Source organism: Drosophila pseudoobscura, chromosome X (genome assembly GCF_009870125.1).
Source record: "Drosophila pseudoobscura strain MV-25-SWS-2005 chromosome X, UCI_Dpse_MV25, whole genome shotgun sequence".
Taxonomy (NCBI): domain Eukaryota; kingdom Metazoa; phylum Arthropoda; class Insecta; order Diptera; family Drosophilidae; genus Drosophila; species Drosophila pseudoobscura.
The window spans coordinates 17,462,350-17,489,286 of NC_046683.1; the positions used below are offsets into that span (position 1 = coordinate 17,462,350).

Sequence of the window (26,937 nt, forward strand, 5' to 3'; positions counted from 1 at the left end):
CCATCTCTCTCTCTCTCTCTCTCTCTCTCTCTCTCTCTCTCTCTCTTTCATACACTTCATAAAGCAATGTGTGCGTCTCTGGCGGCGAGAAGCCATACTGTCTGTATCTGCCGTAGCTGAGACTCACAACGTTCCCCCTCGTTATAACCGATATTCAAAATCAGTATAGGGGTATATTAGATTTGTGGGAACTGCTGCGACCGTAAGTTGTACCCGATACTTATTCAGCACGGCTCTCCTCCGCCAGACGGTGCTAACATTGAACGACAGAGTGTGTGCACTGCGTACCGACTGCAGACTTTGCTTTTGGTTATTATAATGATCCGTTCTGATGCAGACTCGGAAAATCTAGCTTGTAGATATGGTCTTTCTCTATGATTGTACGTTTCTAATTTTCCTGTATCCTTAAAATTGTGGATGTCACAGATTTAAGTCCTTTGTGGGGGCGTGGAAGGGAGCTAGAGGAGCAGCAGAAGCACAGGATCAGGAAGGATCAGAAAACCGATGACGTTCAAGGTATGAAGAGGAATCGATCACGGAGGCAGCACATCGTCGTAATACTGAGTTGACCGTCTAGTGGCTAGTATTATATAAATACGGATATGGTGAGACGGATCAAGACAAGCTCCGAGATCAATGGCCCCTTATCAGTAGTGCCGACGTTGGCTCGCCTGGAGCAGCCCGATGCGGAACTGACTAGCAAGCGGCGCTTGGAGAAGATTCAAGTTGACTACCATGGTATAAATAGCAGTTAACAGTAACGAATAAAAATTCGAATGCTTGTCGCCCAGGTAATATTATAAATTGATTGCATAGAGCCCACAGACCGTTGACCAAGCTCAAGCTAATTCAGACGGTCGAAAAAGGGTTCCTTACAAGTCCCACACATGTTCATATTTATCTGAGCTAAATTATATATATTGCGTAGTGTATATAGCCATATGAGACCAGTGGAAATCAGCTGGCAAAAGTCAATGGATTTTGTGAGGACTTTAGATAGTCTGAATATAAGGATCTCCTAAACAATTTTCCAGCGCTTTCAAAAATCAGCTTTTCTGAAAACCAGACAAATTGTTCGGGAGATACATATGTACATACATATGTATGAGCACCCGGTACTCGAAGATTATAGGGGTATAATCAATATAGGGGTTACCCAAATCTAGGCGAAAGTGGATGTGTGTAATATTTCCTTCTGTGCGTTTCCCACCAAATAACATATATATATCTTGATCAGCATCAAAAGCCGAGTCGATGTCTGTCTGTCCGTCTTTTTCGACGCCTAGTTCTCAGAGAGCATAAAGGCTAGAGCAACGAAAAGTTGTATCCAGACTCTTCTGAGCCCCGCCCTCACACAGGACGAAAATCTGTGGCATAAAGAATGGCTATATCTACCAGAGTGCCGATCGGATTATCAATATAGCCAGAAGGAACAAATCAATGTGCATTGATTGCATTAGCCCTGCCACGCGCTTACTCATTTTCTGTCTCACTCTTTTACACACTCTTCGTCGTGCAATGTGTGAGCACTCTGGCGAGTGGCTGATGTTGGTGTAAGAATAGAAAACAACAAGACCGATGTAAACAAGCAATTCTAAAAAAATTGGAAACTAATAAAATCAATAAATGAAAATCTCCCAAATGATTCGACCGATTTTTAAGAAATTTTTACATATCGGCCCTCAGATCCAAAGAAGCAACCCGATTTTTTTGGTTTTCCTCTTAACAGATTTATCATCGTATCCCTCGTCAATCCTACTTCACTTTTCTCGAAGCGCCCTCACTTTCTAACTTCCAGAAAAACAGATTGGTTTAAATACAGGAAGTATGTAGATACTCGTAAGTTCCCGTATTGATGGCTGCCCAAACATCTACTGTAAAGATGACATAGATAGCTCAGTTGAAGCATTAGTGTCTGTAATGTCACTGGCGGCAAAATCCAATAATAACAGCTTTCGTATCCCTTAAAATGATCATAGAGTTGCCGAGCTGTGCAGTATATTTTCTCCCCATAATATTCAACAGCATGATGAAGTGGGGTGTTTATCCTCATAAATGGAAGAAATGATCCATAAAGCCGGAAAGGACAAGTCCCAGCCATCATCATATAGACCCATCAGTCTTCTGCCGTGCCTATCAAAGTTATTTGAAAGACTGCTCCTGAATCATATCAAGCCACACCTAAACATCAAAAGTGCATCCCAATGCACCAATTTTGACTTCGCGAAAAACATGGAACCATTGAAAAAGTAAACCGCATAATCTCTGAGATACAAAATGCATTTAAAAGACGAGAGTATTGCCGTCTTTATGTCTGTCTTTCTGGATGACGCGCAAACTTTCGACCGTTGGATGTTTTAATTCACAAAATCATAAGTAATAACTTCAAAGAAGTTTCGCAGTAGAATGCAAAGATTTCCTGTTTGAATATCATCCAATTGCAGCTGGTGTATCTCAAGTTAGCATCCTTGGACCGACAGGGTATTTGATCTACACAGCAGATATACGGAAGAACAGTTTTACAACAACTTTGACATTTCTTGATGATACTGCCACCCCAAGTCACTTCCAGTGCACAACAGGAGCAACAGAACACCTATCATCTCATCGCGTAAATCTGTAATAGTGCAAACATGTCACCTTTACCCTGAACAGACAAACTTGACCCCCAGTGTCTCTGAACAAAATCAACATTCCAGCGCAGCATCATTCATATCGATGTCCCTGTGTTCGGAGACCTATATTAGGAAAAGATGTAACTGCTCTGCGGTGTCATTAAGAGACCCAGTCATTTACGGTCATAGAGTCCAACGATATTGACCGCGTTGACCTTGGCTGAGTTTGATAAGACAAGTTATATTGTCTATGGCTGGCCTCCACCACTCCATATGGTGGCGGTGAGCCAACGAACTATATACGGGATCATTCCTCACTTTAGTCTGATGGTTTTCCTGCAGGTATAGAGGTCCACTGTGGCCTTCTGTACCATATCATATATTCCCATTTCCAATCGATCTATTTGTCGACGATCAGGCCAAGATACTTGGCATTGTTCTTCAAAGCTAGCGTTTTTCCACAGAGTTTTGGGGGAGTCAGTTTCGGAATCTTGTACTTCCCAGTGAAGAGTTCAGCTTAAGACGGGCTTATACCTAACCCGCATTCGTCTGCCCATTTCGACATCTTTATGGGGGTTACATCGCGCGCTACCATGGGACAGCCACCCCCTCTATATCCTGCTGCAGTTCGTTCACTGTTACCTTTCATAGGAGGGTGAAAGTACTCCGCACTACGGTGAGCCTCTCGTGACAAACCTGGTGGACGTTGACTTTCCCAGTGATGTCTTAACGGTCCTGCATTATAGCATCCGATCGATGAGGCTCACAGTCCGGGAATCAATCCCCATTTCCGTCAGTGCAGCCGTGATGGCGGATGGGAGGATGTTGAGGGCGCCGTTTATATCTGGGAAAGAATGTAGGGCCGTTTCGGTGGATCTTTCCTTCCGATAAGCATGCTGGGAATCAGTGATAAGATTCGGAGAAATGATTGTTCCGAGATGCAGCCCTAAAAGCCGATCCATCGACTTGGAAGAAAGGATGACAAACTTATGGGTCTGGAATCATTGGGAGCAGTGTGCAAGGTGCTGCCTGGCTTAGGAGAAGACTCCCAGTTATAGCTCTTTGTCGATCAGTTGGCCGGGGATGATGCCATCTGTGCCTGCAGACTTGTAGGTCTTGTAGGCCATGGGGCGCATTTGGTTTAAGTTCTGAGTTGTGTTTGGCCGACTGACTTTTCATGGAACATCTTTTTTATATAAAAACAGATGTTCGGTTCCATTCCAACAAGTGATTGGCAAAGTTATAAAATATACCTATACGCTGTTGCATTTCGTTGAGATAGTTCTTAAGCTGAAATAATTGTTTAATATGTAGAAAAATAGCTATCAGATCATCTTTCAGCTCAACCGATAAGGTATGCACCTGCCAGCAGATTCTGCCTGAACAAAAAACCTCTCAGATCAGCTCGGCTTTCTACTCCGCTTTCAGCTACAGTTTGCACGAGAGTTTTCTAAGAGCTTTGTATCTGTTGAAGAGCCTTCGCGAGATTTTCTGAGCTTGCCTTACTTTCGGAGTCCACCATTCAGGTTTTTTCCGGATTCTGGTTTTTCCAGAGAGGCAGGATTTACTGAGCGCCTCCCTGCAGGCGTCAGTGAATATCTTACCAAGACGGGTCGTGCCCTTCTATAAAAACTCCTCATTAGTGGGGATTCAGGGTGAATACGGCTCAAGTGATCTCAACAACGACAACAGTTGGTCCGCTTGAGATTCCGGAAATGAACTGGAACTCGGTAGAGGGAAGGAGAATACAATTTTCTCCAGGATCTTATGTTCCTCTGTAGCTGGTGAGAGGTAAGTGTAAGGTCCATGACTTCCGTATGATTGGCAGTAAAGGTGGGATCATTTCACTGGATTAAAATTACCATCTTTAGGCGTTCTTTAGTGGTCAGTATGTAGCTGGAAAGGTACTCACCCCGTTCATTAGTGACAGTGCTTCAACGCGGACAGGGATGTGCATTGGCTTCGCACCCTATAATTATTCCGATTTCCTTGACCTCGCAGTCTGCGATGAGCTCACGGAGGGGCTTTTGTGCAGGAGGGTCAGGTTGGTCATGACCCAGTGTCCCCTCGGGTTTGTTTTAATTTCACAGGGAGTTTTCTTCCCTCCGGCCGACTATAATTAGCGGTCATCCATGGCAGAGACATGACTTTACCAGGACCCGTTTCCAGCCGACCTCACGGGGAGAGTATACCCGCACTTCCACCATTATGTGTACAGTTATGACGGGTAAGGGTTCGCTCGTTGCCCCCTTCATCCTAGGGCATGAAGCACAGCCGCCTCGGAGTAAGGGCCAGCCATGAACCTGAAGCACATGTCCCCCATTCCGATTCCGATTCCCCCCCATTCATAGCATAGTAATAGTACATACAGTATATAATATTTAGCTCGGAGTATCCGTTTTGTAAAATACATACCTGTCCTACCTGTGGCAGCTTAAATCGGTCCAGAGGCCAAGTTACTCATAATTATTATTTTAGTGCCTAAAATATATTGTTTGAAACACGCATTTCTTTTTTTAAACAGTTTATGTATTGAACAATGAATTTTACTGAATTATTCCACCCAAAACTGCATACAATTTTTTCCCGATGAGCGCCTAGATCCCAGAAACTATAAGTGCTGGAACAAAAAAAAGTTGTATTAATACTTCCCCTTTAATGAGCAAAAAGGACAAACGAAGTGGAAGCCGAAATGTAGAAAAAGATCAGATATTTAAAAATTGGAATCAAATAATTAATTATGTAGAAAGTGGATAAACGGATTGCAAGATTAACATCGGAACATAACTAGCGGTCGTGATCCTTCTGTATGGGTTTCCCTCTCTCATCGGATCCGCTTACGTATGTACAGTGGCGAGCACATGTGGATACACTTTAAGCGCCTGTAAAATCTTTAAAAATGAATCAATCCTTGTGATTTTTTTCTTTAAGATTCTTTAATTTAGTGAAAATGAAAAAAGACAATAATTTCAATTCAAAGATATCCTTTTCCTTAAGAGATTTTAATTTGTTCAAAAAATGAGCATGTAAACACCTTTTGCACGTTTCAAATTTTTTTACTTTAATAATTTGTTAAAAATATTTGTTCCAAAGGGCCTTAGCTTTTATCATATTCCGAATAAGTATTGGCATACTTTCGACTAAATTTAGTAGGTGCTGGCCAGGTATCATTTGCCACTCCGACCTCCCGCGCTCTCAAAGACTCACCCAATCCCTTTGGTGCAGACTCGTACTTTTCCAATGTTTTTTAAACAGAGCCCATCGATTTTCAATGGGATTTAGATCTGGGCTATTGAGCAGGCCACTGGATTAAGTGAAAACTCGAGTTATTGGGACGATTTTTCACGAATTTAGTGCGTCGGGCTACCGTCTTGCTATAAAGTGATCTCGGATGTGGGGAAGACACATTTGTCTATAAAATTTGACAAAATAGGTTTCTAAATAAGATAATATTCTTTCTTCATTATTCCATCGATTTTAACCAATTGGAGAACGTTCCACCAAGTGTAGCAGACCTACACCGTCAGGCTTCCTCGTCAATGCTTTATTGTTTCCTTGACCTGATGATTTTTCAGCTTTCCACATGAGCGGTTTTCAGTAGTTTTCATTTCGATCAGACTTAAAACGGTTTTTTTTTGGTATATCTGACCCAATTAACTTCTTACAATCTTCCGTGGTCCAGTTCCTATGCTCCTCGCTAAATATATATAAGATGCGCAGCCACTTTTTGTGAGAGAGGGCAGGTTTTCTCTGGCTATCTGCCGGTGTCAGGCCGATCGTACGCAGAGCGTCCACTCATGGAACGTTCTCCATGAATAAAATATGTTGGATAGGCCACATAAATCTTATGAACACATCCGGCTGAAGATCTGGACTACAGACTGATTGTCTAGTGAAGAAAATCCTTGTCCTACCCAATGAGTTTCTTAAAAACACCTAAAAAATGTATCACACTTGCCAATTGCAGAATGGCTTTAGTCTCAATCAGATTAAACCAGCGAAACCAGTCAGATACAATCGCAACAAAAAAAAACATATGCGAGCAAAAACTTCGCATTTTTGTTGTTTAAAAATCAAAAGCGGCGAGTGACAAAATATTATAGTAGTTTTTGGTGTAACCCAATACTATCCTATTCTTCTTGGATCCACAATGAATGAAATGAAATAAACAAAATACAAACAATCTGTTGCTCTCATTTTTCCCATTGTTGCGCTTGAATTCCAAAAGAAAGATAAGAAAAATAAAACCCCCTGAGATCCTATTCCACCTACGGAATCCTCTCGAGTCAAAAAATATAGACTTTTCTGTTGCATCCCCGTTATTAAATTCTTTAGGCGTTCTATATGGTGCTGGTGCAAATAACTGAAGAGATCTCTGTCAAAGTTCAGTTTTTTAAGCTTAGGGGTTGCCTTGACCGTGACGCGATCGTTTCTTCGTCACCGCGAACAAGCGAAGAAGATCGGCGGGCGGCTCGGATCGGGTCGGCCCGTCGGGCGGCTTGCTTCGGTTGAACAGCGCGACGGCGAGTTGTTCTCGGGCTTGGGGCTGGGGTTATGTGTTGCTGTGGATTGGGCTGGTTAAAACATGTTGCTCGTCATGTCAAACAGTTGTGTTCCGATCGCGCCACTGAGAAGTACCGTGAGTCATCCCCATCTGCGCGCCGACGCCTCGCCTAGTAAGTGGGGCCCTCTCTGCCCTGCCTGTCCCTAGTTTGAAGTTGCTGCTAAGTTGGGGAAAATAGATGCAGCAATGAAATGCAATTAAGCTGCTCAAATCAACAATAAATTGAATTAAACTGCGAGGCTGAGCAAAATGTGGGGTAGGACGCATGTGCTGTGTGACATTGTGAAAATTTGACTCCCGGCCGGTCGGCGGTCGTATGGCAGAAACAAAGATTCAAAATAAAATTTGGCCTGATACAGCAGTGATTACAGTAATTAATGTAAAATCGCTGAACGGAATTTGCGTGCATTTTCCGAATAGCTTTTATGCAATTAATTTCCTGTGATCTTTCATATTTTCAATGTTTCTAGCGGTTTATTCAATTTATTTTCAATTTATTTTCGCCTTTTTGTCTCCCGTTTTTTTGTTGTTGTTGTGCGCTGTGTGCGAGAGTGTTTGCCGATACGATTTATTTACCATTTTATGAGCGCTGTTGTTTTTCTGGTGAATATGAAATTAAAGTGCAATTAACTATTATTTTCTGTGAAGTTTCAAACAGTGGCTGATTTTCGTCTGAAGAGCAGACTCCACTCCACTCCACTCCACTCAATCTGTTTGCATATCAATGAGGATAAATTTGTTATTGCCCTTCCCTTTGATGCTTTGAGAGGGCGTGTGACTTATTGACTATGCATTAGCCCGGGTTAATTGAGACTTGTCGCTTGATATGCCATGATAATGTTCTGGGGAGGTTCCAAAACCTGGATGCGAATCGTTAGTAATACGTTGGAATATTGATCTGCTTGCACTTGCACAAATTCGCCCTCGGAAAGCGTTCGTTGAACCTTGGAGCTGCCGCTAATGAAATGATTTCATTTCGTCTCTTCTGCCTATTGGAAAGGGTATATCTATTTTGTCATGTTCTACCGCACAACGAGTTTGGCTATGCAAAATGTTTCCATACATATGAACACATAAAGTAGGAGGATTTAAAGCAATTCCAAAATGATTGGCGAAAAAACCCCCATAAGCTAATGCTACTTATTGAATATAATTCAAATGATTCAATTTAATAACTTCATATTTTATTCAACATAATTTCAGTTGAACATTGCTGATTGCTATCGATTGTTAGCTTACAATATTATAAGATTTATTGTGTGTTATTGCATACATAGATAAATCACTCGAATGAAACTAAACTTACGACCCTATTATAGAATTTCCGCCATAACTTTTTCGGTATTTTTCGGTATTTTTATAGTCATGTTTTCCTTTACTATTATGTACCTTCTATTAAAAACTGAGTTCTTGATAAAAGTTTTTCCTTAAAGTCCCTTTAATATATTGAACTATCTAAAACCCTCGGCAACGGTATATTTTTAGAATTTTATTACCTCGAAATTGGGTAACGTAACGCCAGTAACTTACGTCAGATGTCTCCGCGGATTTTTAATAAATAAATAGGGAAGTGTTTATTTTTTTATTTCAATATATGTATGTAACAAATTTGTAAAGATAGTCCTAACCGATTCGCATAGATCTGATAACCATAACATCAAAAACCACCATATTTTGGCTTATTCCTTTTAAACCGTACGTTCGACTATTGTCTTTTTTTGTGGCTAATATAGGGATGGATATCCACTTACTATTCGAATGGATTCATTATTATTTTTTAGCATTTTGTCGTAGGAAATTAACGTAATGGCACAACGTAATAGATTAGATATTAGATTTGTATATAGTATTCGATTTCATAGGAGCGATGGTGCCACTGGTTCTTCCCTTGGGGTCAAAACTCCCTCTTATTGTACCGTTTTGCAATACAGAAACGAAGCTGTTGCAATGTAGTTTGCCAGGACTAGTTTTGTGAGCTCGTATATTCTTGATATGGACATTTTCACAGAGAGTTTCAACATTTTTAATAAGCTTTAAGTATACAACAAAACAAGAGTACGTATAAGCTACCAGATCCAGCCGGGTACTTTGCCATCTGCATTTGGTTTCTGATCTAGCAAAAACATCTTCAAGTGGACCAAGTGCAACATAGGCCTCCTCTTGTAACAGAACTCTCAAGAGGCGCAGAGTCGGCAAAAGTACTTGCGGGCAATGTCCAGGCAGTCCAACAACAGCTCGGGGTTGAAGAATGCTGGGACACAGCCCTTGCGTAACACAACACCCCTGCGTGAGCCGCGTCAGCAGATTAATGCGGCAGCGAATGCGAATCCGGCGATGATTTGGCAGATTCGATTTGCCTCCGATCTGCGCCCAGCCGGGTACAATATAATAAAGTTTGATTTGAACACCATTTTTCCTTTTATTATAATCTTCTATTGGAAAAATGATATTTGAACAAGTTTTTCCACAAAGTCGGACTTACCTATCCATTAATTAAAATAAATTTAAGAAAATCAATCGCATTTTAATTGACTTATTCACGATTGAAGACTTGGTCCTAGTTAGAAATTTAGGAAGAATGTACAGAAAATATTCGGTATCAATCGATGCGGTGCGCTGAGCTTGGAGACTTGCGCGTTTTTTAATCTTTTAATTTGCATAAAATGGAAATTAGCTAATGCACTTTACATGCCCATTGAATTCGGGTTTTGACTTTGAGATTTGATTTTTAATGTTGTTTCTCTCTTTCTCTTTCTCTTTTGTCTTATTTGTGTGCCATTCAGTTTCGGTTTTCGGCGAATACCAGTTGGCGAGCAGCAACAACAACAACAACAAGAACAACAACAGTAAAAGCGCGAACGACTAGAAAATAGAACCTGACCCACAAAAGCACATTAGCAAGCAGTCAGCCTAGCAAAACAAAGCTAGCAAACCTGAGGTGAAGGTCACACGCTGCCACATCAGTGACTATGTTTTGGCATCAGAATGTAGACCAGGCACAGCAGCAGTCGCAGCAGTCGCAGCAGTCGCAGCAGAAGAAGACTCCTAGTCAACCGATGGGGAAACGTTTCAACATCAGCTTCAATGTCAAAATTGCTGTGAACGTGAACACCAAGACGTCAACCACCCACATCAACCAGCAGTCGACCCCGACATCGACGACATGCCACAGAAAGCATAGCGTCCAGCATCAGAGCAGCAAGTTCGACCTGCGCCAGCAGCTGGCGCGCCTGGGTCGCCAGTTGGCCAGCGGCCAGGACGGACATGGGGGCATATCCACGATTCTGATTATCAATCTCCTACTGTTGATCGTGCTGTCGATCTGCTGCGATGGGTGTCGCTCCCAAGATGGCCGGCACCACAACTACTCAGGCCTGCCAGACGAGTTCAAGGACCGCCTGGGACTGTTGCCAAAGCTGGACAGTGACGTGGTGGAGAAAGTGGCCATTTGGCACAAGCACGCGACAGCCGATCCCCCCAGCATTGTGGAGGGCATTGCCATCAGCAGCATATCCCGACCGGTCCCAGAACCACAGGCAGCACACAAGCCAACGGCGGCGCTGCCAGAGTTACCAGAGGATGGAATCGATGAGCGTGTGGTCCTGGAACGCGTCACACGTGAGTGTGTGCAGCGCTGTATTGTGGAGGTGAGTAACTGCCTAGGGCTGTCGTCACTCGCTGAATTCCTGCATAAATCAGGAATGGAAATTAAAACTACACTTAAGTACAATATGTGTGCAGCGCCTAAAATTCGATTTAAAGCTAGTACATTAAATCAGCACAAAACCTGAGCAGCTGTGCGACAGATTCGATGAGTTAAGCTCTCCAGTGTCGTCAAAATATTGTATTCATCATGTAGAGACACACATAAATATGCATATACTTGTAAGTAATTGTAGTACCCGCACAAAATGCAAACAAAAACGAACGGGAGCGTTGTAACACGCGCGGCTAGGCCCGCGGCTCTACGTTTTACCCGATACTCAGTCCGTACGTGTGTTGCTATCTCGACAGAGGGGGCATAATGCATCTAAGCCGGATTCTTGCAATCTGGTAGATAAGGTCTTTCTCTAGGATTCTGTTTCTTCGGTTTATCGTATCTTTAAAATTGTGGAAGGGAGCGTTACAGAATTCTGAAAAAAAAGAGTCGCAAACATCTACTTTCCACAGAAATCTAATATACCCGTATACTCTTTGAGTATCGGGTATCAAAACTCAGTTGCGCTTTCATTCTTTTATCCGGCATACACCAATCTAGCTTGCTGATTGTTAAAGTTAATCGTTTACACACACGCAGAGAGGCTGGACAAATACTGTAACGGCTAATTAATATATACATATGTACGTACATATTTGATAATTGAAGATCGTCTAGCTAATCATTGCTATGGCCTGGCGCACACTATAGTTCAAATAGGATCCGGAACAGAGCTAAAGATCTTTTCAAAATTTATATCTGACCGGCAGATAGTTTTCTTTTATGAATTTTTAAGTCATTTTTCGTTATGTCCTTACATTCACAAGCTCTTCTACACACAAATGTTTGTTTCTGAAGATAATCAAACCATCTTAATCACATTTGTCGTCCCATGTTAGTGCATAGCCCACAAAATTTGTTGAAAACCGAACCACTAGAATATCATACAACTGCCTTAATAACGAAATATTGAATAACATCATTTCCTTGCGATATTTTAAAAGCTCAGAGAAAGGTTAAGTAGAAGCAGACGGACTTTCAGCTCAGCCGATAGTGTGCGGAAATTCGCACCCAGGCCAGCTGATGCTGGCTTAAAACAGCTGAGCTCTAGATTCTGAGTGGTTCTGGAGTTCAGCTCCTCCTTTAGCTGGAGTGTGCGCGAACCCTCGGGTTTATTTTGGTCTAGAGTTTACAGCTTACAGCAACTTGGCTCCGTATCAAAATATAATCTTTATCATTATTTGGGTTACCGACGCTCGGCTTAATTGCCATTTGCATATTCGTGCCTGTCTCCGTACGAACGGCCGTACATTCTCGTACGAGTACATACGTATATACATACACATATACAGATTTGTGGGACCATTTGAATGGGTCGCAGAACTGCAGCGACGCGTCGGTCGTGAAACTTGCTCTGCGAAACTAACGTCACATGGAGCTTTTCTGCTGCGACATTTCATATTTAATTTAATGCCTCTATTTGCTGGTTATTTTTTAAATAGCAGACCCGTTGTCATGGGTCAGGTAACCAACGCACGTACATATATATTTTATTTATTTATAAGCTATAAGGAACACTTTATCAGAGATATATTTAATTTACACAAGCGTGGGTGACTTACATTTATAAGAGTACAGGCCGTCGACCTTTTCTACTAAGACATAGTATAGTGGTGTGCAGTAGTATAAAGAAGTTCATTTTTAAGAAACAATGATGAAGGGAAAAGAAATATGCACAAAATCCCCTTACAACCCCATAAGCCCCATACCCCATAAAGCACTATTACTTAGAAGTTATACAAAAAACTGAACTAAAAAAAAAAACTAATGAGAAATAATCAAGTTGTTTGTAAGTGTGGATAGATTGAGTATATAATTAGCCATTCTCATTGAGGTTAGTTCAACTTTAGCATTAAATTGTGATTCGGTAGTGGAGAAATGCCATGGTAGGTTATATATATATTTTTTAAGATTTTGTTCTGTATAACTTGGATTTTTATTAATATTGACATTTGCAATATCAGCCCAAACCGGTGCACCATAATATATTTTGGATTGAAAAATTGAAATTTTTTTTTCTAATTTGAAGCGAGAATTCCTATTTACTAATGGTTACAAGACACGAATTAAAATATTAGTTTTTTTTGTTATATGATATGACCCCAAAATATCCAACATTATTTTCCCATTTTATGTCCACCTGGATCAGATTAATGTCATACATACATAAATAAAATCTATTATGAGTAAAGATATTAAATAATAGTTGATCGACCATTTTTTAAATTTGCTCAGTAAAATTATTTCCATAAGGTCCAACGATTACCATATATGTTCATACATGCATATGTAAGTAGCTGCCATGGTAATGATCTTAAAATTATGAATAATAACTTCTCAGTTCGATCGCAGAGCTGATAGCTCTACTATCATATATTCTCCACAAGATGGAACAGCACTTTGAAAAATTTGGAAATATTTCATTGGATAATGAACCCTAATCAAGGCTAGTTTGTATGATATTACCTCGAATAAAAACAGGAATTTCTATACCTAAAAGGGTCCGAGCCGCTTCTGGGTGTTGCACACATCCACTCCACTACAAAACTACTATATCCCTATACCCTATACTATGCTCCTGAGAGTGTGTAATAGGAGTGAAGATACATTTTAATCAGTGGTTCAGTTACAGTTCATTCATTAGCGAAACGCTTCTGTAATCCAATCCTATCCAGGCCATCAATGTAGTTTGGTTCAATTAAAATTAATGATGAACCATCGTGTTCAGTGATTGCTTTAAATGGACAGCTCTGGACAGCAAGGGGCAGACTGAAAGAAAGGATTGTCAGAGATTATTTTTCAAATATAATTGTAGTTATTGTAGTTTTTTACATTTAATCCTTCTCTTCGCTTGTTCCACGGTTCACTTTTGTGGCAACTCACCGGCTACTCTTATGTATTATTATCAGATATATGATAAAGGGGGTATTTTCAATGAGTGGAAAATGAAGCATTTAGCAGAGCTCAAACTACTTAACTATAATATTCTATACTATACTGTAGATCGACTCGGCTATTGATGCTGATTAAGAATATATATACTTTATGGGGTCGGAAATGCATTCTTCTGGGTGTTACACACATCCAGTCTCGCTACAAATCGAATAAACCCCTGTATTCTTTGAGTACCGGCTAATAAATGCAGCTATAATTCATAAAAAAACTGTTGGCTACTAGATCTTTCACCATCTTTCGGCCTGCCTTCACTGTCCAGTCCACTGATTGCTAATTGAGTCCCTGTAAGAATTTCTGCTCGCCATTCCTCGCTTGAAACTGGAGCAGGCCGCACTAAAGATTGTGGACCTGGAATTCGGTTTACACAGAAAAGCTGTGCACACAAAAGAGATTTCGCTGAGATGTTTTGCCTCCCGCAGATCGAGAGTGTGCAAAATTCTTAGCCAATTTGTGTGTGTATAAAAATGGTTTGGCATATATTCGTATATTCGCATTCCTGCGCTGGCTTTACGGAGCCTGGCGAGGCAGCAAGAGCAACACGAACACAATGGTGTCAATAGCACACCAACCTAGTCCGAGTGCTGTGTGGGGCTCGGTCCAGTCCATGAGTTTCCGAGTTAATGTAATAGAAATTGTACAACAAAAGATGAGCAATGACGACATGAAAACCCCCAACGCCAATTAGTCGTAGAGCTTGCCCACCCCATCTCTGTCATGTTCTCGCTCTCGTTCTCGTTCTCGTTCTCATTCTCCTTGTCCCATTGCCATCGTGAGTTGGGGAGCCTCAGCTCTCAATAGCTATTTCTGTTTGTGAAAAAACTAATCAAGCTAAATTAATAAAATACTGCGTAGAAGAAAATAAAAATTTAAGCACAAGCACTTGAGAAATATTCCGAATGTGTGGAGAAATGCGCGAAGCAATTAGTTTGCTTTAAGGGAAATCCCTAATTAACATACACTATGCAACAGCGAAGAAAACTCTGTCATCAAACCTACCTCTACTGGTTTTCAGGGACAGGTTGATCGGTGGCAGTTGTCATTTTCAGTTGATCTTCTCCCGCTACCTATCTGGAGGCTCTGTCCTCTCTTAGTCAGTCCTCAGACCATCTCTGTTCCCTAGTGCCACGACCCACATTAGCTAGGCCTTGAGCTTCACCCACGATCGCAGGCCAGTGATGAACCCAAAGATTGAAGGCGGTCTGGGCTGAGACGCCTCGGCTTACACGTAATTTATGCAAATTAATTTGGGTTGATCGATCAACCATCCCCCCTTCGAAACTTTATCGTATGCTTAAATCTGCGGCATGAAATTTGTCTTCCATCTTTATGAAATCCTGGCTCACATGCCCAACCCGTTTATCTTGCTCTAGAGCTTATTCAGCGGAACTTATTCCCGGAAATAATAAGACAGAAAAGTCGATATTCTGACTGCGACTCGGGAACTTACTATACCCCTTGACAATTAGTCGATAATAAATGGCATTGCAGACAGAAGGACATGTCCATGGACACTGCTGCTATACCGTATACATATGTATGTATGGATGAGCAAAACGGTCTTTTGAATGTATACAACATGTACACGGATGCACAATTGTATTTACATTTAAAGGGAAACAATATACACTTTGTATTCCACGAGAACCAGGTAAACAAAAAATCAAAATAAAATGAATTGTCTTTTTAACGCTGGTTACTGACACTGTGACAGGGTTCATATTCGATTTCTTGCTGGTGTAGTCCTTGTGTATTTACCTTTTCCCATGCAAAGCAGCGGCCACTTCCGTTCCCATGACCCACAATGTTATTTACTTTACTAATTGGTTTGGGTTATTTTCATTTCGTTTTGTAACTTTTCCAGGAGGATTTATTTCTGGACGAGTTTGGAATCAAGTGCGAAAAGGCGGACAGCAGCGAGAAGTGCTACAAAACACGCGTAAGTGGAGCGAGGAACGAGGGTGCCCAACGACATTTGATAGCCATCAGACCAAATTAAATGAAAGGAATCTTAAAAGCAGGCCCCAATGCAAAATGAGCAGCAGTAATTTGAACCATCTCCAGGCTTAAAAGGAGGGCGAGACACTTGTTAACCGCGAAAGGGAATGTATTTTTCGATTTGACTGAGTTTTTATTTTAGTGCTCGATTTCAGTCGGAGACGAATTCTAAGTGGGAAGGAAGCGATCCCGTCCCCGGAAAGTACACATATAAGGGCAATATTTTGTATGTCTGGTAGATACCTTGAGGCTACCTTGAGCCCACCCGACGATACAAAAATCTGTTTAGAAATAGAGAGTTGAAGCAGACACGCTGAGAACGATTGCAGAGGTAAGCCTTAGTCCGGAGAAGAAGGTTTGTCGGAAACCCGAGGAGAGATAGTTTGTGGATAGAAAGATTGTGATTAACTTAGTCGAAAGCTTTACTAAAATCTGTATAAACGACTTCAGGCTGACACTGTTGTGCAAGTCCGTCAAGTACGAAGGTGGAAAGTTTAAAGAGTTTAGAAGAAACTGAGCGATGTTTTACAAGATTCTGCTGAGAGTTTAGGATTGGCAGATAAATTGGAAATACAACGGTAACTTGAAACATGAGACTATGCCCCTTTTTATAAGTGGGAATTATGATAGATTCTTTCCAGACGGTGGGAAAATCGGCGCGCTCGACAGAATCAGCACACAGTTGGAGAACACCACTGGGAACCATATCTGGTTCAAGGAAAAATAAAATTTACACGATTCTAAATTGGTTAATAGGCTATTAAAATCAATGAAGGTGGGATAGATGCAACTTGAACTATTTCAAGGGAAAGAATATATAAGTGCATGGCACGATAGTCGCTAGAAGAAGCGAGAACAGAGGAAAGGGTTTTAGAAAGGACAGAGTGGCAAAGTTGAAAAAATGAAGCGAGTAGGTCAGCAGTATCGCAATCGTTATCAGCAAAAGGGTAAAGATGAGAGAAAGTGTGAAGAATTTCGTATAGAGCTAACAAACCTGAAGAATAGACGAGAAACGACAGGAGATTTTAGAGGGTCAACAGCAGTAAGAAGTGATGGAGGGGTAGAAGGTGCCTCAACATCCCTCCGGACAGCAGAGTCAGCGGCTTTAAATGCCAGACCCGGGATTGTCGTTGACTTCCAGTCGGATATCGAGGTCAGACACGGGCACAGAAGGGGCGCCTGGTGAGGATGCAGATGCAGCAGTTGCTGTCGGTGCAAGGTCACCTTTAACTCCAAGTTCCATTCCATCAAAGTCGATTAGAGACGGTGACTGAGCCAGAGGTGCGGGTGATCCCGGGACTTTATTTCTATTCGGCAAATAATTGTAGCCCTTTTTCATTTTCGGCGAATCAGTTAAAATTTTGAGGTTTTCAAAGTGAGACTGTATCGCGAGAAACTTGTCTTGAAGCAATCGGAATCTAGAGTTGAGGGCAGCGAATTCATTATGAGTCTGTCTCATAGCAACACTCATGTCGTTTTCAATAGCACTGAGATTTAGGCACTCATCGGGCCGGAGAGATGAACAATGCCAGGACCAAATACCGGAATGGCCTCTACGGGACTACTTTTTATTCAAACTGTGCCTGACTACGCTGACTGACTGACATTAACTGCGCAGTTCAAGGGTCCTCCTCCGCTTTCAGATAAAGTATTTTTAAACAATTATAATCCATTTAAATCCGCAGTGCACCAAGGGATGTGCTCAATGGTACAGAGCCCTCAAGGAGCTGGAGCCCTGCCAAGAAGCTTGTGTAAGTGCGAGCTCATCTTTTTCATCCCTAAATATTTTCGTCCAGCTGATCACCACCGTTTCCCTCTGGTTTGGCAGTCTTCGCTACAGTTCTTTTCCCATGACATGCCCTGCATCGGGTCCTGCGAGATGGCCCAGCGCAATTACTGGCGCCTACAACGCCTGGCCATGACTCAGCCAGTGCAGAGGACGCAACCGCAGTTCGTGCAGGCCCCCAGTCAGGATCGACAGGACACGCCCTTGACCATCAAGTGGGACATGCACTTCCCGGAGCATTACCTGTCCAGTCGACCCTTCAACATCCAGTACCAGTACGCGGACCTCCATAATGAGGAGAATAAAGAGGAAAAGAAAGAGGAGAAATGGTTTAATTTGGCAGACTACGATTGCGACGAGTACTACGTCTGCGAGATCCTTGAGCCCCTGATGCCTTACACACAGTACAGAGTAAGTGAGAAGACTGTTTTATCTCTGAAATGATGAAATACGAATTCGAAATGTACTTTTGAATACGCAAATCCTTGTTCCTCTCGTTTAGGCAAAACGAAAATGTCTGACAACAAACCGAATAACTGATTATTGATAGCAAAAAGAAAGAAATATATGACTTATTGATGTATATATTAACATTTAATTGACACTATTACCAGGAAAATTTAGCTTTTTCCCTTCTTACAAATAAATTTTGGTTTTCCTAACCTTAAATTTTGCTCTGAACTAATTGGTCAGAGCAACAACACTTTACGTTTTCGTGCTAACAGGTGTCGCAATCCGATTTGGTTATCGAAACATCGATTTTAGAGATGAAACATTAAAATACCGTTTATCTACATTTATACTCGATACTCAGTCAGAATGTGTGTGTTGCTATCTCGCTCTATCGCCAGAGGGCGCACACTGCACGAAGAAGAGTATGTGAGAGAGAGAGGGGCAATGAGTAAGCGCGTGGATTGCTTTGCGTATCCAGTGTAATTTCTTTTCCGATCTGATTAGGCAGGAAACGTTTCCAACCACATTAGGTATATGTATTATTAATCAGCATCAATAGTGGAGTCGATAGATCAAGAAACAGCTTTATGGAAAAAAAAACATGCAGTGAGAGCGAGAGAGACATATGCGCCAGCTTTGCTTTCCACAGGAGCTGGAAGCAGCGCTGCAGCAGAAATGATCGATTGTTACACTTTTCTGATCCAATTTTCGTGGCTTGCCGGCTGTGCGTGTTGAAAACCATCATTTTGTCACCAAAAGTGCCTCAGTTTTTCTACTAATAGCCGGAGGGCGTGTCTGGAGACGGCTACGAAAACTACGAACTCTCTTCGCAGCAAAGTAAGCTTGGCTAATGGCTAATAGCGATCCAGATGTACAGACGTGCAATAACAAAAAAAGCCATTAAATAAATTTCAGATCCATACCTCGCATAGTTCAAAAGTAATGCATTTTTTAGCTTCCTCTAGATATATCTTTGTACCTATATCTATATCTATCTATATGTCTATCATTATTCTATGTACATATGTTCAGGCAATGTATTCAGACAGAGGCCAAAACTTGCATTTCGTCTTTTAAAATAAATTGTTCTTGGAAAATAATTACATCCATTCATCATGCAGTTCCGCTTCGAGCTTCCCTTTGGCGAAAGCAGCGATGATGTGCTTTACTCGCCGGCTACACCCGCCTACCAGACGCCTCCTGAGGGGGCACCCATATCGCCGCCGGTTATCGAGGAGGTGCTGGCACTCGACGAAAGCCATGTGGCCGTGCACTGGCATCCGGGCAGATTCACCAACGGCCCCGTCGAGGGTTACCGCCTTCGCCTAAGCAGTCCTGCGGATAACCGAACCATCGAGCAGGTAATCAATCCCATAATTGCCCCTCCATGAGGAAAATTACAGATTGCGACTCTTTTTCCAGCTGGTGACGGTGCAGCGGGGAAACTTTATCTTTTCTCAGCTGCAGGCCCGTACCAAGTACAGGCTGGAGGTGACGATGATCAACAAGCAGGGCGAGGGCCCAGCAGCCTCTGCCAGCGTCGAGACCCATACCGCACAGGCTCCGCAATTGCACAAGGATCAGGATAAGGATCAGGACCCGAGTGCGCTTGTTGCCGGGCATCGGAGCATCGTATGGCAGGCCTTGGCACCGGGCGGGGAGACACGACTCGTCCTTCAGTCTGATCAACCAATTAGTGATATGACCTGGGAGCAGAGGGAGCAACGGCTGTGGTTTGTGGACGTTCTGGGAGAGATGCGCAGGTGGGCAGTCATCAAAAAATCTGCAAAGAACAATAGATACGAGTAGCCCTTCTTGATCCTCCCTTTCAACAGCCTGAGACTGGAGCAGGGCCAACCCACTTCTGGCATTAGCAGAGTGGAGCTAGATGGACGAAGCAACATTACCGGTAAATGGATTCCTCGAAAGCTTAGCCTGGATTGGCTCCGAAGACGTCTCTACCTAGCTGTGGAGACGCCGAATCTCAAATTTTCCCTGCTCAAGATGGATCTGGAGAGCATAGACATTGCTGTGTTGTCCGAGGCTCTGGACCCTGTCCAGCAATTGGAGGTTGACCCCTTGAACGGTTGGCTTTTTTGGACCGATGCCGAGAGCGTTTGGCGCCTCGATTTGACCACTAAGGAACGAATCCGCATTGCCAGGATCAGACAGCCTGGATGGTTCACCCTGGACCCGCTGCACTGGCTGCTCTACTTACTGGTGGCGCACGAGGGGAAGATTCTGGAAATCAGCTACGATGGAAATTACAAAAGGCCTCTGATCGTCCTGCCCGACAACTCATGGCGGACTTTCGCTCTCCAGGGCCGCTCCCTGCTCCTAGCTGGTGCCAGCCAGATGCAATTCTTGCTGGTGGATCAGCTTAACCACAGAGGGCTGGGCACCTGGCCGCTGCGTCACTTCCCTGACTGCTGGGGCCTAATCCTTCTCACCGCAGAGCGCTATCCTTCGGCTCATCCCTCAGGGGTGCCTCGCCAGCTCAGCGCCGTGTTGGGGGCACAGGCAGCACACATATCATGGGAGCAGCCGGCTAGGAATCATTACCAGTCACCCGCCGCCGCTTTGGACTTGAGCTACGAGCTGGAGGTCCTGGACGTGGCAAGCCAGAGCGCGTTCAGCATCCGCAACATCCGTAGCCCCCACTTCGGACTCGAGCGCCTGCAGCCGGACAATCTCTACCACTTCCGGGTGCGGGCCATGAGCTCGGCCGGTGAACCCGGTGCCTGGACCCCACCCCACGTGGCTCGCACCTGGCCCCTTGGACCGCATCGCCTCAGCTGGGCCACCCTTCAGGGGGCCCTTTACGAGACCAATGAACTGGGTGGAAAACTGGAGCGGAAGGACGCTCAGCTGGAAGCGCGGCCTGGACCCCTGGCTATGATAAACGCCAGTGCGGGCTACTATGTCGCCGGGTCTGGGGTCATGCATTGCATCAACCTGAAGCAGCCGCAGCTGAGGTGCCTGGTTCCAGATGAGGTGTTGCATGTAGGGGCCGTGACGTACGACTGGAGGGGCGGCCGAATCTACTGGTCGGATGTGGCACGAAACTGTGTGGTGCGCATGGATCCCTGGAGCGGGGCTCGGGAACTGCTGCCCATCTTCGGGGCCCGCCAGCTGGCTATCGATCCCCGTCAGGGCCATCTCTACTACGCCACCGCTACCCGTCTGACACGTCGGCCTCTCAGCTCTTCCCCGGGCCACCCCCAGCACGTGAATGAGGTGGAGTTTTACCACGTCAATGGCCTTGAGGGTAGCATCGTCTCGTTCAGTATCGATCTGGAGCAAGGCCAGCTGTATTGGCTGGTATCAGGCCCTACCGAGTTGCGCCTCTACCAAGCTCCTCTTGGATTGGAAGCCACCCAGGATTCCCTTCAGCTGTTGCAAAGTTGGCCTGGCAGGGATGCCCTGCCCCACAGCCTCCAACTGGTCCGACCCCTCGGAGCTCTGCTCTGGCTGGAGCGGGGCGGTCGCCGAGCAGTGCTTGCCAGAATAGCAGCCGTCAACGACACCATGGAGCTGTTGCCCCAGGGGCTAGACTCCCCCGTCTCCTCGCTCCAGCTGATTGATCCAACACCCCCGCCACCACCCGATGCTGGGGTCATACCTTTGGCCGTGCCCACTGACAGCGTCCGCCTGGATGATGGCCACTGGGATGATTTTCACGTGCGATGGCAGCCAGCGATAAGTGGAGGCAACCACAGCATCTCCTACCGACTGCTCATCGAGTATGGCCAGCGCCTGCAGACTCTGGATCTGGCCACTCCCTTCGCCCGTCTTACACACCTTCCGCAGGCGCAACTCCAGCTGAAAATCAGCATCACGCCTCGCACAGCCTGGCGGATGGGCCCCACGACCCGTGTTCAGCTCTGCACGCCCGCCGCGGCTCCCACTCAGCCCCGGCGCCTGCGCGTTTTCGTGGACCGCATTGCTACGCCTCTGCTGCCGGTTAGCATCGGGGCCCTACTCCGCTGGGATGCGCCCGAACAGGCTCCAGCTCCGGTGCAGGCTCTGGAGTACCGTATTAGCTGCTGGTTGGGATCGGAGATCCACGCGGAATTGCTGCTAAACCAGAGCAGCCTTGAAGCTCGAGTGGAGAACCTGCAGCCGGACCAAACATACCGCTTCCAGGTGGAGGCGCATGTGGCATCGACAGGGGCAGCTGCTGGCGCCGCTAACCACGCCCTTCACGTGGCGCCTGAGGTGCAGGCCGTGCCCCGCTTTATCTTTGCTAACACAGAGTTCATCGGCGAGTTGGATCTGGACAGTCAGCTCCGGCGCCGTCTGGTACATACCGCCAGTCCCGTGGAGCACCTGGCCATTATGGAGGGGGAGCAGAGGATCCTCTGGGTCAACGAGCATGTAGAGCTGCTCACGCACGTGCCGGGATCCACACCTGCAAAGCTCGCCAGGATGCGTGCTGAGGTTCTTGCCCTCACTGTCGACTGGGTACAGCGCATCGTCTACTGGGCCGAACTTGAGGCCGGCCAGGAGGTGCCGTCAGCGCAGGTAGCTGCAATATACCGTCTGGACTTGTGCCGCTTTGAGGGGCGCATCCTGCAGGGCGAGCGACTATGGAGCACTCCGCGGGGCCACCTGCTGAGGGACTTAGTGGCGCTGCCACACAGCCGGGCACTTGTCTGGCTTGAGCACGAGGTTGGTACCCGGAATGCCACGCTGCGGGGCCGCAGTCTTACCGACGGATCGCCTATTCCGCTCGAATCTTCCACCGCCCTCTTCCGGTTGTACGAGGGCAGTCTGGAGCCCGGGACAGAGACGCTAAACTTGGTGGACCACCAGGGCAAGCTTTGCGTCTACGACGTGGCCCGCCAGCTCTGCACCGTCACAGGCCTGCGTAGCCAGCTCCAATTGCTGACGAAGGACGGCGGACAACTGGCCCAGGACTCGGGCTACCTCTATGCCCTGCGAAACGGCAGCATCCGCGCCTACGGCCGGAGGCGTTACCAGCTTGAGTACCTCGTTGAGCTGGAGCCGGAGGAGGTGCGGTTGCTCAAGGCTCACAACTACCAGGCGTATCCCAGCAAGCGCTGCCTGCTGCTGCCCGCCTCCGCTGCCCTAGACTCTACTGCCATCCAGTGCGACGAAGTGCTGTGTATCCTAACCCTGACCCAGTTGCATGCCTCTCCAGACTGCGCGCTGCCCGTGCCTGGTCTGAGGTACCAGCTGAACTTCACTTCGCTGGAAGGAGGCCCTCGCGAAGATGCACTCCATCAGTGGCAGACCGGATCGGGGGACACCATCAACATCACAGGCCTACAGCCCTACACCAGATACCAGCTCAGAGCTTTATTGAGTAGCTACTACCAAACCCGCCTAGGCCTCGACGCCCTCCTGCTGCCCTCCATGGAAGTGCGCACCGCCTCGGCCTCTCCCTCGGCCCCAAGGAACTTCAGCGCTCGCGTGCTGGGTCCCAGCGAGATGGAGGTCAGCTGGGCACCACCTCTCCATCTCCGCAGCGAAAGCGTCCACTACACGATCCACTGGGTGGAGGATTCCAATGGAAACCGTACGGAGCAAGTGGAAATGGAACACAGAGTGGAGTCTTCGGGGATGCACCAGTTGAGAGGGCTGCGGCCCGGGTCCGGCTACCGGCTTTGGGTGCAGGCCCATGCCACGCCCACAAAGTTCAACAGCAGTACGGTATTGCACGTTCGGACCTACGTGAGATTACCGGAACTGAAGCTGCTTGAGCTGGGACCCTACTCATTGACCCTCTCATGGGCAGGAACCTCGGACTCGCTGAGTTCCCTGGCCCTCGAGTGTCGCTCAAAGGCGGAACACCTGCGCTGGGAAGTAGCCGGAAACCACTCTTGGATGGAGGTGAAACCGTTGCAGCCGTGTACTCGCTATGAGTGTCAGCTGCTCCTTGGCTTTGCGTCCTCCCCAGGAGCCTCCATCTACCGGGGTCCGAGTCAGGAGTTCGAGACACTCGGGGACGCACCTAGTGCGCCAGGCCGGCCACAGCTTGAGCACATTGCCGGGGAGATCTTCAGGGTGAAGTGGAGTGCTGCGCGCGGTAATGGGGACCCCATTGCCCTCTACAGTCTCGAGGCGCTGCAGGCCAGGGTCAGGCGAAGGAGGCGCCGGGAGAATGCCAGAGGGGGCCGGCTAGCCCTTCTGCCATGGGCCGAGGAGCCGGCGGCCGTGGAGGACCAGTGGCTAGACTACTGCAACACTACCGAACTGAGCTGCATCGTGCGAGATCTGCACTCGAACCGGCTACTCCTGTTCCGGGTTCGCGCCCGCAGCCAGGAGCATGGCTGGGGGCCCTACAGCGAGGACAGCGACCGGGTGTCGGAGCCTTTCGTCACGCCCGAGAAGCGCGGCTCACTGGTACTGGCCATCATTGCCCCGGCGGCCATTGTGTCCAGCTGTGTACTGGCCCTGTTCCTGGTCCGCAAAGGTAACATTTTCCCAGTCATGCTATTATTCTTAGGTTAGGTTATTATTAGGTGTAGTCATTATGCGGGTATGAGTCTTGATTTTTCTATCTTAGCAGATTCTTTGAATGGTAGATCAAAATGTCGCCTTCATGGCAACACATGAGGTAGTTCCCGAGGTAGTTTTCACAGATCTCATATTCTCAGCAATTGTACTGTTTATACACACAAGAAATACGGACGAACACACTCCACATAGGTCGATCTGAAAAGGATTCAGTGTAGTAATGAGTGTACTTAGTTTGTGGGGCGACTCTTTCATAAAGCTTGAGGATAGATATGACTTTTAAGACTTAAGATGGCCCTGCGTGCCTCCCTGAACGATGCAGCCCAGTCAGTCTATTTTCACAGGTCTTATTGTCTTACTGGCTGTTTATTTATAAACCATTATATCCAAGTAGTGCAAAAACGGCGAGTGCGGGCCAAGAAGCTGCTACAGCAGAGCCGTCCAAGCATCTGGAGCAACCTGTCCACATTGCATACGCAGCAGCAGCTACTGGCCGCCCGGAACCGCGCCTTTTCCACGACGCTGAGCGACGCGGACATCGCCCTGCTGCCGCACATTAGTCGGAGTCAGCTGACCCTGCGGCGCTTCCTCGGAAGCGGTGCCTTCGGCGAGGTCTACGAGGGAGACTTGCATTCCGAGGACAAGAAGAATTCGCAGCGCGTGGCTATCAAGGTGATTAAACTAGGCAACAGTCTTAAGATATAGAAACCATTCTAAACCCTTGCTTATACACAGAGCCTGCGTAAGGGTGCCAGCGAGTTTGCGGAGCTGCTGCAGGAGGCGCAGTTGATGAGCAACTTTAAGCACGAGAATATTGTGTGCCTCGTGGGCATCTGCTTTGACACGGATTCCATCTCTCTAATCATGGAGCATATGGAGGCGGGCGATCTGCTCTCATACCTGAGGGCTGCTCGGCCAAATTCCCAGGTGGTGTAACGCCATACCTCTTCTCACAGCTTTTGCTCACTCAATTTTGCTTTCCCATTGAATCTTGAAGGAGGTAGTCCAGGGACTGTCGCTGTCGGAATTGCTGGCCATGTGCATTGACGTGGCCAACGGCTGCAGCTATCTGGAGGACATGCACTTCGTTCATCGGGATCTAGCCTGCCGCAACTGCCTTGTCTCTGAGGGAACAGAGACGGGGCACCGGCGTATGGTGAAGATCGGCGACTTCGGCTTGGCCCGCGATATCTACAAGAGCGACTACTATCGCAAAGAGGGCGAGGGGCTGCTCCCGGTTCGCTGGATGGCCCCGGAGAGTCTCGTGGATGGGGTGTTCACCACCCAGTCGGATGTGTGGGCCTTCGGCGTGCTCTGCTGGGAGATCCTCACCCTGGGCCAGCAGCCGTATGCGGCTAGGAACAACTTCGAGGTGCTCGCCCACGTCAAGGAAGGTGGACGTCTCCACCAACCCACCATCTGTCCCGACAAAATGTAATTGGTATCTTTACTCCTCATCAGGCTGCTTCTAAAACTGATCTTCCTCTTGATAGGCATTCCTTGCTTTTGTTGTGCTGGCGCACCGATCCATCGGAACGACCCAGCTTCAGGCGTTGCTTTAATGCTCTGCATGCCATTAACACGGATCTCCGCCGCATCCAAATGCCGCCAGTCGACTCAAGAACTACGGGATCTAGCTCGGAAGCTGATTCCTGCATCAGACCAGAGCTCAAGGTGCACTTCGATGAGCACACGAAGAAGTCTGCGGGGCAGGAGAGCGAGACGAAGGAGCCAGAGAGTATGTCCCTTCGGAATGTGCCTAATCACAGTCCATCTCAGCAGCTGTATGCCAACGAAGGGATATCCCGGCTGTAGGAGGCCATCGTCTCTCTGCAGAGCTCGTCTCATTTTCCGTTTCCGATGCCAGAGCAAATCAGTTTCTAAGCCAAAACTGGTTGGGCACGTGCTAACGAACTAGCTTTATACTTTACGCTTAAGCTAAACCTTTGGATTAAATGTATTTACAAGAATATACTGAAAGAAAGTGAACATACATATGTACACTGTTCCATGTCTGTTTATTACCAAAAAATATTGATACGAGTGTGATATGATATTTTGGACCGATACCATATGATATGATATGCTCGAAAATGTTCCAGCTATATTTTCGAGCACTTCCAATTGATACCTTCGAGCATCTCAGTTTGATATTAAAACATCAACACGATATTGTTTTAGATTTGATTATAAATTGTATACATATATGAATGCATTTTTGTAAGCTGGGAAAATAATATAATTTTGATATTGAAAGGTCAAAACAGTATTTTCTTTTTGTAAAATTTTTTTTTCTAATGTTACAAATCTAAAGAAATGTTTTTTTTTA

The 26,937-nt window shown here is 45.9% G+C and overlaps 1 protein-coding gene across 5 annotated transcripts; it reads left to right on the top strand.

Annotated features, from left to right (window-relative positions):
* The first annotated feature begins 5 nt into the window (after positions 1-5).
* sev (receptor protein-tyrosine kinase sevenless) lies at positions 6-26,605 on the top strand. Of its 5 annotated transcripts, XM_033382110.1 has the most exons (13): positions 6-516; positions 578-791; positions 9,963-10,826; positions 15,753-15,827; positions 17,572-17,637; positions 17,715-18,083; positions 19,247-19,486; positions 19,548-19,888; positions 19,961-24,564; positions 25,000-25,280; positions 25,344-25,535; positions 25,606-26,042; positions 26,102-26,605. In XM_033382110.1, the coding sequence occupies exons 3-13, from the start codon at positions 10,149-10,151 to the stop codon at positions 26,421-26,423; spliced, it is 7,605 nt and encodes a 2,534-aa protein (XP_033238001.1). In that variant the 5' UTR covers positions 6-516; positions 578-791; positions 9,963-10,148; the 3' UTR covers positions 26,424-26,605. The 5 variants fall into 5 exon arrangements, with proteins under 5 accessions (XP_033238001.1, XP_033237999.1, XP_001354560.3 ...); XM_033382108.1 differs by having other exon boundaries at positions 6-791; XM_001354524.4 differs by having other exon boundaries at positions 6-791; positions 25,003-25,280.
* The last annotated feature ends 332 nt before the right edge of the window (positions 26,606-26,937 follow it).